Raw genomic sequence first — 15,881 nt, 5'->3', positions numbered from 1 at the left:
TACATCTAGGTTCAAGTCATACAAAGAGCTGCTACAAATGATTTACACAACATGCCAGGACTGGAAAGTTGAATATGATAATTCTAAAAATGAGGTAAGGCTTTGTTGTGGCAAGAAAACGTGTTTTAAGAAAATACTATAAATATTCAGAGAGATAACTGCCATAAATATTAAGATACTACCTCAGCAACTTGCTCAAATCCTTAAAGTATGTAAGATCAGTTCTTTCCAAGACAATTTCTTGTGGAGTATCAAGCGCAATTCTTAATACCACCCGGAGACCCGGGAGGATGTAATCTATCTACTTGTCTCATCCCCATCTTGTCCGGGGCTGCAACAAAAAGGACCCCCTTCACTTCCTAAGCATGCCACATTCTCTCTCCCTGGAATGCTCTCCTCCCTTTTGGCTTAACTTGTTCTCATCCTTCAGATCCCAACTCAAAAGTCACCTCGTAGGAAGAAACTTTGTGATCATTCCTGCCAGACCTAGATCTTACTCCAGAGCAATTTCATAGTTTGTAATTATACACTCATTTGCATGACATTAACATCTGCTTCCCCCACTGAATCCATAAGATTGGAAGGCACTTCTGTTTTCCTCACCTTAAGCTCCCAGCCCCTACCATATATCCAGTATATAGTAGGAACACTGTAATTAATTGTGGAATGAATATTTATTAATAAATGTATAAATCCTTTGACCTTCCAAATTGGAATAACCTTCCTCACAAAATTACTTAGCAACTATGATTTAGTTTACAGCCTGAAGAGCACAGAAGAAAGAACACAGACTTTAGAATATGCCTTCACAAGCCCTGTGAGCCTGAGAAAAAGAATTGGCTAATCTCCTCCTGCTTATTTGGCAAGTGAGATAACATCTCCTTCCCAGGATTGTCAAGAGGATCACAGGGAAGATGATAAGTGGAAGAAAGAAGCTTGTGTAATGGGAGGAGACAAATCAATGAACATATTTATTAACTCCCTCCCATTCCCCAAAACTCAAGCATGAGAAGATAAAAAATAATTCTGTAGAGGACCTCTTCATTATCCATTCCCCTCCTTCCCCTCTGGGCTGAATATGAAAGTCCTTGGGTTTGCAGGAGAATTCCTTCTCCCAGGGGAGAAAATTGCTGAGCAAATGGACAAGCCAATCAGATAAGCCTAACTTCAGCCGGGAGCCTTCTAACACCTGCGGTAAACAGAGAAAGGTTGAGCCCAGAAAATTTCAGAGATGGAAGCAGAGGCCTGATCAAACTAAAATTAAATCTCTCTATCAATGAAGTTTTCAAAGAACAAATAACTTTTTTTTTTAAAGATTTTATTTATTTATTTTCGAGAGAGCATGTGAGTTGGGGAAGGAGCAGAGGGAGAAAAACCAGCAGACTCTGCCCACTCAGCGTGAAGCCCCAGGTAGGGCTCAATCCCAGGACCTGAGCAATCACAACCTGAGCCACAATCAAGAGTCAAACGCTTAACCAACTGAGCCCCCCAGGCACTCCCTTTTACTCTTTTAAGCCAGACTTACATATTTTTTTTGTTTGCTTGTTTCTTACAACCAAAATCATCCTAACTGGTACACAGACCTATTAAGCCACATGAGATGTTTTAATGTGAACATCTACAAGCTATTTAAACTAAAAACTCATAGGCACATAGCCTTAGTTTTATGATTTTTTGTTACAAAGTGTCTACTTGCATGATTTACTTAGGATTTTAAGTAACATTCACACATTTTATAGAACTTGTGACCTAAAATGAACCGTAATAAATCAGATACTACACAAGAAAAGTTGCAAGTTCACAGGTCTTATTATTTTTCTGTGTGCCAAACATAAGGTCATTCTCTTTAGGGTGTAGTATTTTTTTTTTCTTTGTGGTTAAATGATTTTTTTTAAGTCCTTCATAGTTCGTTATTTTGTTTCATTATGTATATATGTATATAAAGTTGAATTTGGTAAACTGTAGTCCTAGCCACTGCTTTTTTTGTTTGTTTCTGGACTACAGACTTTTTTGGGAAGTCAGCAACTCAAGGGAGAGTGAGAATACTTTGAGACTATAGAACAGTATTTCTAAGTGCTTGCTACAATCAATTAGCTTTTCGCTCTTCATTAAGCTTTTGAAAAATGATTTGTTCTCACAAGATTAATGTGGAAAATATAATTATTTGAAAACAAGGGTACTGTACTTAAATCTGACATATTTTGACCACAAAGTTAATTGATTACTAGATATTCAATTAACAAATGCAATTCATTATTTAGCCAGTTAATATGTAACTAAAAGGTAGCAACAAAGTAACAAACAGATAACACAAAAGGAGCCCTGCAAATGTTTTAGCAAAGGAAAGGTGGCAGTTGTAACAAGTATAATACCTAACTAGGATGTTGATGTTTCCTGTGGGAAGAGAAGATTCATCAAGGTAAGCTCTGCTGACCCTAGATCCAGTGAAAGAAGAAATACAGAAGACTGAATTAATGGATTATTTGTTCAGATATTGTTGATGCTGTCTTAATATTCTATTTTCAAAGGATATATGAGGAAGACTTTTTTTTCCCCTTAAGCTGTACCCAACTTTCAATTTGGTAGACACTGCTTTTCAAATTGAAGCAAAACATTTAAAGAGAGCATCTAATTCTCCCTGATCTCACCAGAATTCAGAAACTAATGAGTGTCCTTATTTTCCACGACCATACAGTTATTTTCATAGGCTCAATAAGAATTTCCCCTCTCTTGTTACTAGAAAATTATTGGACAAATCAATTGTGTAACCAAAGCTATCCCTATAATATATTTGAAAATGATTTTCATTTAATCAGGAATGACAGGCAACTACTGAGGGACAAGGATTGACTTTACATGTAGAAGTAATGTTTATAAGTGTCCCCCAAGAAAACTAGCCTAACACTTGGCTGATAGGTTCCCAAAGTTATGAGATGGCGAGAAAGGTCACCTTCAGTCAGGACAGGAACCCTAGCAAATGCTCGGAGCCTCAACCAGACAGAAATTCACCCAATTACACAGGTACTAAAGATGAAATGTGTTGGAGAGTTTCCTGGTTTTGTTTTCCTAACCTCACAAAAGTAAGTAACAAGAGGCTTTTAAGAGTCCAATCTAAAGTTTTTTTTAAAAATTTCTCAATCACCTCAATAACTCATGGTTCTAGATTTGCAAACTCAAGAAGGCCTCTATGGCCAATTAACATTCTCACTGCAGCACTTCTTCTTTTTTTTTTTTTTTTTTTGGATGAAGAATTACCTTTGTAAATTACTTACGCTTTCAGGAGAAAGACTACAAAGAAAAACTGTCAAAAATCTGAAAACGAGCAAAAAAGATACTGAATGTTTTCTGCTGAAACACTGGACCCTGCAGAGATTCTCTGATCTTAAGAGGTGTTTTTATTCACTCAGTTATTTTAAACCCTGAAGGGATAAAAGCTAAGTTGTTAAAAAAAAAAAATCATAATGCAAAATATTCCTGATCATGGCACTACAAATGAGTTTTTTCAGTAAAGAATATATATCTTGATAAGTTAAATGTCCATAACACTAATTGTCATTGAACCATCTTTAGTACACAAATCGAAGAAAAAAAGCTCTGGGATGGACAAAAGAATGCCTCCCTATTTCAGATTGATTTAGATGCTAAACTGAAAAAAAGTCAAATCTATAAATACAATAGACTTTGTTTAAAATATTTGTGGGTGGTGGGGGCACCTGCGCAGCTCAGTTGTTAAGCATCTGCCTTCTGTTCAGGTCACGATCCCAGGGTCCTGGGTTTGAGTCCCAAATGGGGCTCCCTGCTCAGCGGGAGGCCTGCTTTCCCCTCTCCCGTGACCCCAGCTTATGTTCCCTCTCTCTTGCTTTCCCTGTCAAATAAATAAATAACATCTTAAAAAAAAATATTTGTGGGTTGTGAAAAAGTTAGAGGTAACTAAAAGGTTCACAAGCAGTGACTGGGTAAATAAAGAATGGGGTATCTATTGTGAAGGTCTGTGGCCAGTAAAAGGGATGTGGACTGCAATCGAGTAATACTGTAACCCCATTTTTATTAAAAATTTGATTTACATATCTTTATCAAAATGTATGTATAGTTGTATTGGGCTTTTGTGGGGGAGAAGAGTATAAGGGTCTACTTTTGGGGGGAGGTTTCTTGGATCACTGATGGCTATTATTTCTGATGATGTTTGCTTCCAATTTTTTCTGGAATAAATGTTTTAATATTAATCAAATATACCTTTAGAGGAAAATGACTAGAATTAATTTAAAAATTTTATTTCCCAATCCAAATAAGAGTATATTCATTAATAAAATGGGGGGAAACATCTCTGTATTTCCTGGGTAGCTCCCATACCTCTTTCAGCCATCAGTTCTCATTTTTACTTTCAAGAGCCCTCCCTCTCAGCTTCACCTGGCTTGTTCCAATCTGAGGCAGACAAGATTAAGATCTCTTACTAAACACTGCCACAGGCCCGTTTACGAGCCCCTCTTAAAACTTTTCATAGCTATAATTGGGGTCAACATCAAATCAATGTTTCTTTCCCCCACTAGATGTAATTTTTCTATGTATCTTATTCACTGTCGTGTCCCAGATGCTTATGCATACTGCATCCTAAGAGGTGCTCAAAATACATATATAGCTCCCTTGCCATATACACTGAGTGACTCTTAAAATATGCTAGAGTGGGACACGTGGGTGGCTCAGTCGGTTAAGCATCTGCCTTGGGCTCAAGTCAGGATCCCAGGCTCCTGGGATAGAGTCCCATGTCGGACTCCCTGCTCAGTGGGGACCCTGCTTTTCCCTCTGCCTGCTGCTCCTCCTGTTTGTGCTCTCTCTCTAACAAACAAGTAAATAAAGTTTTTAAAAAAAATTTTTTTTAAGTCTTTAAAAAATATATGGTAGAGTAAGAAGTACTTTATGTCTTATCAAAGAGAAACAAACCTAAATCCAATTAACTTAAGTCTCTTTATAAGTCTGATTATAGGAGAGATGAATAACAGTTGCCTTTCCCTCAGGGAATAGATTTTTTACATATGTAATATTTTAAGGGATATAATTTGGCCTATAATGCATTGGTATGAAGCAAATCACTGTAATGGAATTTTATTGTACTGTGTAATGTCGTGAAGTGAGAACAAAGGAGTCACACTGTGTCTATACATTACATGCAGAGGGTTCAAGGACATTCATCTATAATTCAACATGCTCAAAATCATGAAAATATTACATTTGATATTTGCAACATTGATTATAAAATCTGAACAAACAATAAAGGGCACTTGAAGGTCTTGAAATTTCAATATTTGCAGGCCATGCAAATAAACAGAATATTTTCTGTTGAGATCGCTCCCCAGGAACCAAACAAATGTACACTGAATCCTATTACAGCACTACCACATGAGAGAAGCGACCACCAATCTGGCTTATAAAAATGTTCTTCCAGTCACTTTGAACCCTTTTGTTCACGATTAGTTTCTATTATAGTGATACATTACAGTGATAACTAATAAGACTGAGGCTTTAGAATACAGGTTAGTCTAACACTTGGTTCTGCATATATAATCTCGTTATAGTCTGGATTTAGGGTGGACATAAATATCACACTATCTTAGCTTCCCTTTCTAGGCAATGCATGGTTAAATCTGTGCCTTGGCATCCTTGATTTTGGCACCATGAATTTCACTGAAGAAAATGGGAAAACTCCAGCACCCACAGAAAGTCACTTCTCTAATTTCTAAAAATAGGCAAGCAAACCTCTTAGATTCAAAGAAGTCAATGAAGAAATTTCTCAAGCTACAGAGAAAAGCAAAGAGAGAGAACAAGGGAGAGAATATTATTAACCATTTTGTTCAATCAACCTGAGAAAGAAAATGAATACTAAACATCCTGGGAACATTTGGCAATTTGGTTGAGAATTCACATTTCTAAGGAATAAAAATAGGAAAAAAAATCAACTTTACACAATTTTATATAACGATAAATACATTACTGACAAATTGCGACTTGTTTAAAATGATTATGCGATTTTCAGCAAAAATTTACTCATATGCTGCCCTCTGTTATCATATCATATACAGGCTGAGTGTAGGATAATCATCACTTTTACCATCTAGTGGCCCCCCCAAAGCAAATGGAGAACTGGATACTCCTACACCATCAAAAAGATCTTTTTTACTCCTGTTCCCCTTCATTTTTCTTAAGAGGGCCAATAAAAAGGAAAATGGCAAAATTTCTATCATGAGATTTCCCAACCCCTTTCTCTACCCTCAAGAAATCCTTCATAAATTACCATGAATTTCACATATAGCAATTAAAAAAAAAAGGCAAAATAAATATCCATACAGGATCTTCAATTAAACCTCCATTTTAAAAGGAGGAAGATAAAGTTCAATGTTAAAAGCCTTTGTATCTCTCATATATATATATGTATATATATATATATATATATATATATATATACACATACACACACACACATATATACACACACACACAATATATATATAGATACTATATATATGAGATACAAAGGTTTTTATATGTATATGTATATATACATATATATGAGAGATACAACGGCTTTAATATCTATATGTATATATACATATATATGTATATATGTGTATATATATATGTAATTTTTTTTTAAAGATTTTATTTATTTGACAGAGAGAGACACAGAGAGAGCAGGAACACAAGCAGGGGCAGTGGGAGAGGGAGAAGCAGGCTTCCTGCCAAGCTGGGAGCCTAATGCAGGGCTTGATCCCAGGACCCTGGGATCATGACCTGAGCCGAAGGCAGAAACTTAATGACTGAGCCGCCCAGGCAACCCCTCTTATTTATATTTTTGCCTTTAATATCATCATATCATACGTTCCTTCAAGACTTGCCTGAATGCTTCCCAAATTCAATTCCCATAACAAAGTACACTTAAGATCATTTTCTTCATTGGAAACTCTTCTAATGTACAGTTAATGTACAGAGTGTGAGGAGAGTAAGAAAATGGTCCAAATAGGACAAGACCACTTAAGGAAGACATTGGAGGTAAGTGTGTAATATTTGAGAATACACTAGATACTACAGATAGATACACTATATCTATCTAACTATATCTATATCTATATATAGCTAGATCTATATCTATGTATATTTATAGATACACTATCTATATCTAATACTTGAGAATACACTAGATACTACAAATAGATACTACAGATAGATACTAAATACTACAGATAGTTACAATGGTTTCTACAGATCAACAAGTGTGAGAACCAGATCTGTAGAGGATTCTAGGGAAACTGAGCTGGTAGGGAAACAAGTAACCATGATGAATATTAAAATGAGACCTCACATGATAAGAAGAGATGGAAAATGATAGGAAAGACATTAGATTCTACCATAGATATTGACAAAATACCCTTTTTTTGGTATAACAAATTGTGAGGGTGTGAGCCCATAACTGATATCATTTTTAACCCTGAATATAGTTTAATTAAAATTTAAATACAAATACTATTAAAGCTTAATATAACCTTTCAAAAATTGACTTATTATAAAATATTAAGTGAAAGTAAGTCAATCAGGGAAATCCTTAAAGGCTTTTAAGTTAAAGTCAATCAATCAGGGAATCATTCAAAAGCTTTTTTAAAAACTACTTCAAGAATTATTAAATATAAAGACTTTTTCAAGCAAATGTTTTCCATAAAGTATTGATATTAGCAATTTGAATATTCAGTTCTTTTTAAAAGTCAAGTTGCCCACCAGAGAGTCTAATACACACCATCTGTTATGTCAGAAGCAAGTTTTTCGTCCATTTTAAATCAGACTTCTATGACCATAACTCACAGAAAAAGGCACTGTTATGTGAGACTTATTCAGTTTAATTCCTATAGTTACCAAAAAAGAAAGAAGTTACTATCTGCTGAGTAAAAACTATTGCATGTCATTTACATTTGTCATTAAAAAACAATTTTTACAACTTTGTTTTCAAAGCCAAATTACCCAACAATATACTGAACATTTCCCATGCATCTGTTAATTAGTTTTTATGCAAATATCGGTCTGCATATCAACTATTTCTATTCAGAATTTCTTTTTAACCATGTTTAGCAAATCTGTATAAAACCCTGATTGCATGTATAGCAAGCACAAAACTGGTTTTAAAAATTACAAGCACTATGCACTAATTTTTATGGATAAGTCCTATGGTATGTTTTGTGTTAAGATTCTCTCCCATATTGTATGTCGTTTATTTTTCCAGAGTCTAGTTACAACCTGAGGGGCAAGCACTAAATTATTGTCTCTTTATCACATTATTTCCAGTGCCTGCAACAATGAGAAACCCATATTCTTAAGCTCACATGCTAATAAAACTGGGATGGTTTTCACATGCTGGGAAAACCAAGATGGTAAAGATCACTGTCTCTTATCTGAAACCCCAGTGGCCAGATGTATTTTGAAATTCAGAGTTTTTCATATTTTAGAAAGATAACAGAGTGCACATTTTACACCTTATCATCAAAAACAATTAATGTGTCTGGAGAGAGGCATGAACGTTCCCTCTATTAACAAACTCATGTCAGGTCAGTCTGCCAATAATGGGCCAAACTTAGTAACTTTGTTTCAAGTTTCAGAGTTTTTTTTGGATGTAGAAATTCTGGATAATAAACTGTGTCTGTGTATAGACATACACACACACATACTTATATGTATTTTAACTTTTAATATCTGAAAGGATAACTCATGAGGCCACATTCTGTAATTAAGGAAACACATAATTGATTATAAGAAATCCATACATAAACACTTTAACATTAAGTCCTATACGTTATGCTTTCCTAATGACCGTATCCCCCCCAAAATGAGAGAGAAGGCTGCAGGACATAACGAACATTTCCCATCACAGTAAAATTAGATAAATGTGTCTTAACAATGGAAAGAACAAAAAGTTGTCTAGTGATCCTTTACTCAAGGTTCAACAAGGATATCTTCTTCTTCAGCATATAAATAAATTTAAGAACTCTACCGGACTTCCTGGATTTACTTGAGCCACACCTGTACAAGCAAAGGCACAATGCTAGGACTTTCCTAGTTTACATTTTCATTTGACTTGAGTCCAACAGACAAACACATTCATTCTTTTGGACAGAAGAGCAACAGAGCAATCAATTGAAAAAAGAAATTAAAAATGGAAAGACGTTTTGATTTTACTTTCTAAAGACCAAAAGATAAAAGGCTTGAGAAATGGCAGGAGATGGGGGTGGGGGGAGAACATTATGACATTATTCACAGAGTGGCAGAGTGAAACAGAAGTCAATAATCACCTAACTCACACTCTCACTCTGCAGATGAAGAAACATAATTTTATACGGATTCCCTCATTTCCATGCGGAACCAGAAGCAGAGCTAGGTTTTCTGACTTTTTCCTCTAAGCCATTTGGGTCTTGTGATTTTGCGAATCGAGCTTTGTTAGGGCAAGAAATTTCTGATTATTTTGCAAGAAGATTCAAATCGTTCTTCCTCAAAATATTTCTGAAGATAGAAGGCACAGAGAAAAGTTACTGTCCCAAAGCAATCCAAAGCCACCAGGCATCCCTCCTTCCACAGGTTACAACCTTGTCTTGTAATTAATATGCTTAAGTTTACACAGGCATTTCTTCATCTGTTCTATTTCACCTTTCATCATTATTAACAGAAGAAATGATTCACATTCTAAAAGTACAGCACTGTTTTCAAAGGAAGACACTTAAGCTATAACAAAAATATCTCAAAGTTTTTTGGCAATGAATAAATATTCCATCAGTTAAAGTACTGGTTAATAATCAGCACACACACTCACTTCTGTCCCATCAGCTTTTCAAGAAACAAAAATAGGTCTGACATTTATAAAATTACATAGACTAACAAGAAAAAATGAAACTAAGACCAAACAAAATTCAGTTAAAATTCTTACACAATCTGTACTGATGACTTTAAGTTTCATGTTTTTTAAAAACATATTTCAATTTCAAAAGAGGAAATATACCCAGATGCTTGCCCTAATTAGTATCAGACAAACAGTAACACTTCTTAATACCTTAGTTAAAATGTTTCATGTGTGTTCCCTTCAAGAAGGCATTTAAAATGTTTGTAGGACAATACGTGCATACTCAAATGCTTCTAGCTCCTTTCTTCTCCCACTTTCCATCCTCAAATAAATTCTGCTCAGATAACAGTCATTTGATAAAAGATAGGAAACATTTCAAGGCCAGGCATCATAGTCCTAATATACACTTTTTTTCTCCTTTTAAAACCAATGTGTATTTTTATGTTTAAAGTCTGCAAGGTGACAAGAAGGATACTGAAGTTGTCGTCAGTGTCAAGAAAGAGTCCAAATTTATCGGTAAGAATGGGAAGGAAAAACATTTGAGACAGCTAATCTGGAAGAGATGGATGGAAGATGCCTACAGGAGATATTCATACCTAACTGAAAAGAAATAATTCAGAAAGAGTTACCTTGCTCAACTGCAAAGAGAAATAAAATGTATTCCCATAACACTCGTAAAATTATAGTCATAAAAATGGACCATCTACCTGGGCCCCTTATTTTATATTTTATTTATATAGTTAAGGAAATTAAGGTGCAGAGAGGTCTATCAATTTGTCTTTGGTTACAAAGCACTTGATCCAGAATTTAGGTCTTCTTTGATCCAAATGCCTTTCATTAAATTTCACCATTTTCACGATTATTTAACTGTATTTTTTTTAAGATTTTATTTATTTATTTGACAGACAGAGATCACAAGGAAAATACAATAAAAATATTCCCCAAATAAATGAAAACGACAGCTGTGACAAATGCTCTGAAGAAAGATGACACCGTAAGTGGGAGCATAAAACAAGGGCACAAGACTTGCCGCTGGTGCAGGGATGGGAAGTTTCCCACAGAAATCTGTAAAGGAGCAAAAGGAAAGGAGTGGAGGAATTTTTTTTTAAGATTTTATTTATTTATTTGACAAACAGAGAGAGATCACAAGTAGGCAGAGAGGCAGGCAGAGAGAGAGAGGGGGAAGCTGAGCAGAGAGCCTGATGCGGGGCTCGATCCGAGGACCCTGGGATCATGACCTGAGCCACCCAGTTGTGGAGGAATTTAAACACACCACCCATGTTCTTCAAAATTTTCATTTTCTAGCCTTATAGCTTCCAAACTAAATGTGGAGGGCAGAGACTGTATTTTATTCCTCTAGATATCTGCAGTATCTGTAGCCCCCCGCACGCTAGAAGGTGCAAATCATAACCTGCTTTAACCTATTTTGCTGAAAAGAATGGAAAGCAAGCCTACAAGGCATGTGGACTCCCTGAGTATTTAAATTTTGTAAAATATAGTCCCCCTCTACCCCTGCCACAAGTTTGACCAAAACCCTTGCCACAAATCTGATCTAAGCACAGTATCTACACACAGAAGACAATCATGAAAAGAGGGATACAGCTTGGCAGGATCAGTGTCCATCTTTTCCAGAGGACACTGGAAACAGGAGCAGTAGGTGCGGGCACTGGGCAAACTCCAACAGAAGGGAGGATTTGGCACGCGAGAGCCAACGCTGACTCACAACGTGTCCAAATGAGCCTACAGCATTTTGTACAAGGAAGTGGCTTGGATGTTCCTTAAAAGAAGGGGAGTTGGTCATAAAAATATGACAGCCCCCCTACAGATGAGGAGCTGAGGACAGAATGATTACCGAAACTAGTATCGCAGCAATCCTCTGTCACTCGCAAAACACTAGTACAAAGAAAGTGCCTGTGCTTTTCTTACCAACTTAAAAGGCCCTGAGAAATCTCACATTAGATTAATTTACGACTGTCAATGCCATCCTTACCCTATGGTGTGGGATTGCCTTATCCTTAGTGGGAGAGCAGTTTCTCATGACCACTCTTCCAGTTACATCCACAAAAAGAAATAATGTAAAACACAGAGTGATGGATTGTTCTAAGATGTGGCTTCCCTGCCCAGTACATGACTACCCTGCCCCTTTTGGGCCAACAGAGGTACCTGGCTTCTGCCCTTGCTTCTGGAGAAAGGTCCACTGCAAGGGCACAGAGATGCTCTATGGGGACGAACCCTGAGCAGTGCCTCTCACACTTTGATAGGACTTGTCTGTGCAGTCCTTGGTGGTCCCGCCCTTCTGAGAGAATATTCAAGAGCCAGCAAGTCTATGTGAGACCAGCATACAAAGCAGCTCCCTTGTGAGTTTTCCTGCATTGGGGAAAAGGGAACTTTCTGAATCATCTCTGTGGCCAAGCCAACTTTATTAAATGGAGCTTTGTTCCCAAGGGAATTTTTAATTGAGACATCACTGGCAATACGCAACATGCTTTTACAGTGGCTGGTGATGCTAATCAATGTGGTTAAAGGTGAAGAAACAACCTCCCCTCTCGGATTCTCAAATCATATCTGATGTAACTCCTGTCAGTAAAAACATGTTCATAAAATGGAAAAAGATATAAAAGCTGGAAGATAAGTTAACGAAACAGTTTCCACACACTTCATTCGACAGATTTTTACTGAACACCTTTTACGGAATACGCACTTAATGACTTTTTTTTTTTTTTTTTAAATGCCATACATTCATGGTTACTATGTAGCTGAGGAAACAGGGACTCCCAAGCTTTGAAACACTCCCCGGTGAGGCCCTACCAAGAGAAAAAATGAAGCTTCAAACCTAGGTCTGTCTGACACATCACTAAAAGAATCTTTAAAAAAAAAAAAAAAAAAAAAAAAGTGGGGGTACCTCAAAAGCAACAGGGCAAGCGGTAAAATCGCCACATAGAGAGCGATCAAGCTTCCCAAAAAGAGGCTCGGAAACACCAAGGGTGTCAAGGCACAGCCACACCCGCTCAGGCTCTAAGGGAAGCTTCGGAGGAATGCAGACAGGCACTGAATTAGAAAAACTATCGGAGCAGGACTGCTTACTACCTGAGAAGGCCAACACCAGCCGTGCCATTTCGAACCACAGCCGGCCGTAGAACGGAACATACCGGTTATGTTCCAGAAAGACTGACGGATCTTCTACTGTTGTAACTTAGCTATAAACCCTTTTTTAAGTACTGGTGTTGTAAAAACTGTATCAACAACTGAAAAGGTCTGCTGTGGAAAAAACCATTAGTAAATTAATAAATTAATCTGTAATTGGTGTTATGTAGACCACTAGTTTTGTTTTAATTAACAGCCATTATTAACAGTAAACACATGAAATTATGTTTGAATTTCATAAACATGACCTGACTGAACATGTGTTCATGTCAGGATCCACTACTTGGCTAATAATTTCCCAGACTAATAGTGATGACTCGAAGATAAGATTGTTATTTGAGCCTGTGTGTAAGTATCCTGCTAAAAATGTGACTAGGTAGGGGCGCCTGGGTGGCTCAGTTGGTTAGGCGTCTGCCTTCGACTCAGGTCATGATCCTAGGGACCTCAGAGGGAGTCCTGCATAGGGATCCTTGTTTGGTGGGGAGCCTCATGCGCCCCCTGCTTGCACTCTCTCTCTCTCTCTCTCTCATTCTGTCAAATAAATAAATAAAATCTTTTTTAAAGTATATAACTAGGTAAATAATTCTGATTGTTCTCACTTTAGACATCAGCCAGCATTCACCTCTAGCTAATACACACAAACATAAATATTATGTAAAATGCTTTATAAAGAACAACTGCCTTCCTTTAACTGGTAGTAAGTTACTAGTCCAATCAAAAAATTTTGCAATGATAACAATGAAAACGTTGAAATGAAGAGTATCATATACAGCCAAAACTGTCACATGTATTGCTTTTACCAAAAAATTTTTAAAACAAATAACACGATTACAGTATTTCCCATTAATGAAAAGTTAAATTGTAGGCAGATGAGTGGAAGAGGGAAAGATACCTAACATTTCACCCAATACCATGTCCAGTCACTTCAGAGGGACACAACGGTGGTTCTTACCCATCTCACATATCACATTGTCAATATCAATTCAGGTAACTCAAATTCCTTTCTGAATCAATCAACTTCTGTTTTCAGTAAAGGGTAACTAAACTGATTTTTTTCCTTTCCTGTGCTGGCCCATGTACTATATCATTTAAAAGGAAAGAAAACAACAAATTTGATTAGCTATAATTTATTTTAACATTTGATTAGCTATGACATATTTTAAATGCATCTACTGGAAAGTTAGCAATCTGCATGCTTATTAAGGTAGGTAAAAGTGAAGAATCCATTTTCTCACATACTATCAATTTCACCGAGCTATATATCTGTTTCTTCATTCCAAAAGCAGAAAGGAAAGGCATGTAATCTGAAGAGACAATCATATTTTTGAGCATTTTTACAGTTGGTCCTGAAGAATATTTATAGGCATGTCATTGCACAGATGGAGGCTGACCCAAAGAGAATAATTTATTCTGGAGAAATTGAAATCCTCTACTTAAAATTTAAAAGGGAAACTAAATTCCTCATAAATAAACTTTTAAAAATATTTCAATGTCTCTAGGACTTAAACATTTGACTGAAAAGAAATATTTTTAAAATTTCCCTCCCTTCTTCCTAAAAGAGGTTTTTGTTGTTGCTGTTTGTTTGTTTGTTTGTTTTTAACCCTAATAAGGAATAGAAATAAACCTGTTTGGGGAAATCTGGAAATATTCTCCATTAATGCATATTTTTTCTTATGTTTCCTTTATTTTTCTCATTCAGTTTTCTCTTTTCTTATTTTCCTTTCTCGAGAACTTATTCTTACCTCTAATTGTAGGATTACTACCACCAAGCATAAAGGTACTACCTGCCATGGGTAAACCATAAATTTAATGGATCACACCATTACACAGTTTAAAGAGCTTCTTCTCACATTACAAGTATGAATGAACAAGAAAACAAATAGAGGTTAACAGATTTACCGTATAGCAAGAAAGTGAGAGAATTAGCACAAGAACCTAGTATTCATGCAAAAACAAACCTCCTTAAATGAAGTTTAGTGCAAATCACCCAAGAACAAACCATCACTGCTTTTCAAAGAGAAAGGCCCTTGCTGTCCAAACACTTGGCTATTCAAACACTTAACCATACTGATGTTAAATCAACAGCATCATCATCATCAGGATTATATCATCATCACCAAAGTCTTGAGAAGGCAACTATTTTATCTAGGAAATGAGAGAGAATAATCTATTCCTAGTAGAGGATACACTGAGCTCAAGACCCTGGGGCAAGAGCGCAAGAAGGAGAAATTGAGTAGCTAGCCATTGCTTCCTACCACCAGACTTTTCAGGACTCTGAAGTAAGTTCTTAAGACAAGCATCTGAGAACCAAATGATAACATTAAAAAAATTATTATCCATTAAAGGCATCTGAACGTTGATTCACAAGGGAAAGGAATTTTGAGCTTATTGCCAATATTTGCATGCAAAGTAAAAGCTATTACCATATTTAAGAGGCAAAAATATACTTTAACATTCATAGAGTGAAAAGGCTGGGCAAGAAATAATAAGTTATCTCTAATCAGTAAATTATTTCAAATGGCATCTGATAGCTGTTGACTGTTGCCAAGCCACATTACGGATCATTCCAGTAAGCTGGCTATAAAACAATACAATTACCAATGTTAATTATCTGCTGCAGAAATATTCATGATTTAGAGTGAACTGAAATGCCTCCTTGCTGCTGGACTGTCCCACACATTCCTAGTAAGTACACCACTCACATCATTCTACAGGGTTAGGAAAGTCTGAAGTAACATGAGATGCATAACGTCTTTAAGTATACAAAACATCCATGCCTGGAAATTTGGGCAAATGATTGCTGGGAGAGGCAATGTCCTGTGTTCACTAAATCCTGTGTCTTCCCAAAGACACAGCTGGATTCCAAGTTCCC

General features: G+C 36.3%; 1 protein-coding gene across 5 annotated transcripts in view; it reads right to left on the bottom strand.

Moving 5' to 3' along the window:
- Nucleotides 1–15,881, bottom strand: part of PARP8 (poly(ADP-ribose) polymerase family member 8) — a 168,405-nt gene that overhangs the window by 91,030 nt on the left and 61,494 nt on the right. Inside the window, exons 4-5 of one of the 5 annotated variants that reach the window (XM_032851446.1) lie at nt 5,752–5,790; nt 2,373–2,435 (exon numbers count right to left, since the gene is read on the bottom strand). The exons of 2 other annotated variants lie outside the window; for them this stretch is intronic. In XM_032851446.1, the coding sequence (XP_032707337.1) occupies nt 2,373–2,435; nt 5,752–5,790 (102 nt within the window). Of the gene's footprint in view, nt 1–2,372; nt 2,436–5,751; nt 5,791–15,881 lie in introns of those variants that run through there. 2 more of the 5 variants (XM_032851447.1, XM_032851450.1) reach the window with 2 other exon arrangements.

The sequence above is a fragment of the Lontra canadensis genome, unplaced genomic scaffold, assembly GCF_010015895.1.
Source record: "Lontra canadensis isolate GAN:19392208 unplaced genomic scaffold, GSC_riverotter_1.0 scaffold5, whole genome shotgun sequence".
Lineage (NCBI taxonomy): Eukaryota > Metazoa > Chordata > Mammalia > Carnivora > Mustelidae > Lontra > Lontra canadensis.
Note: the sequence above shows the minus strand (reverse complement) of the source record. Positions and strands in the feature narration are given on the sequence as shown.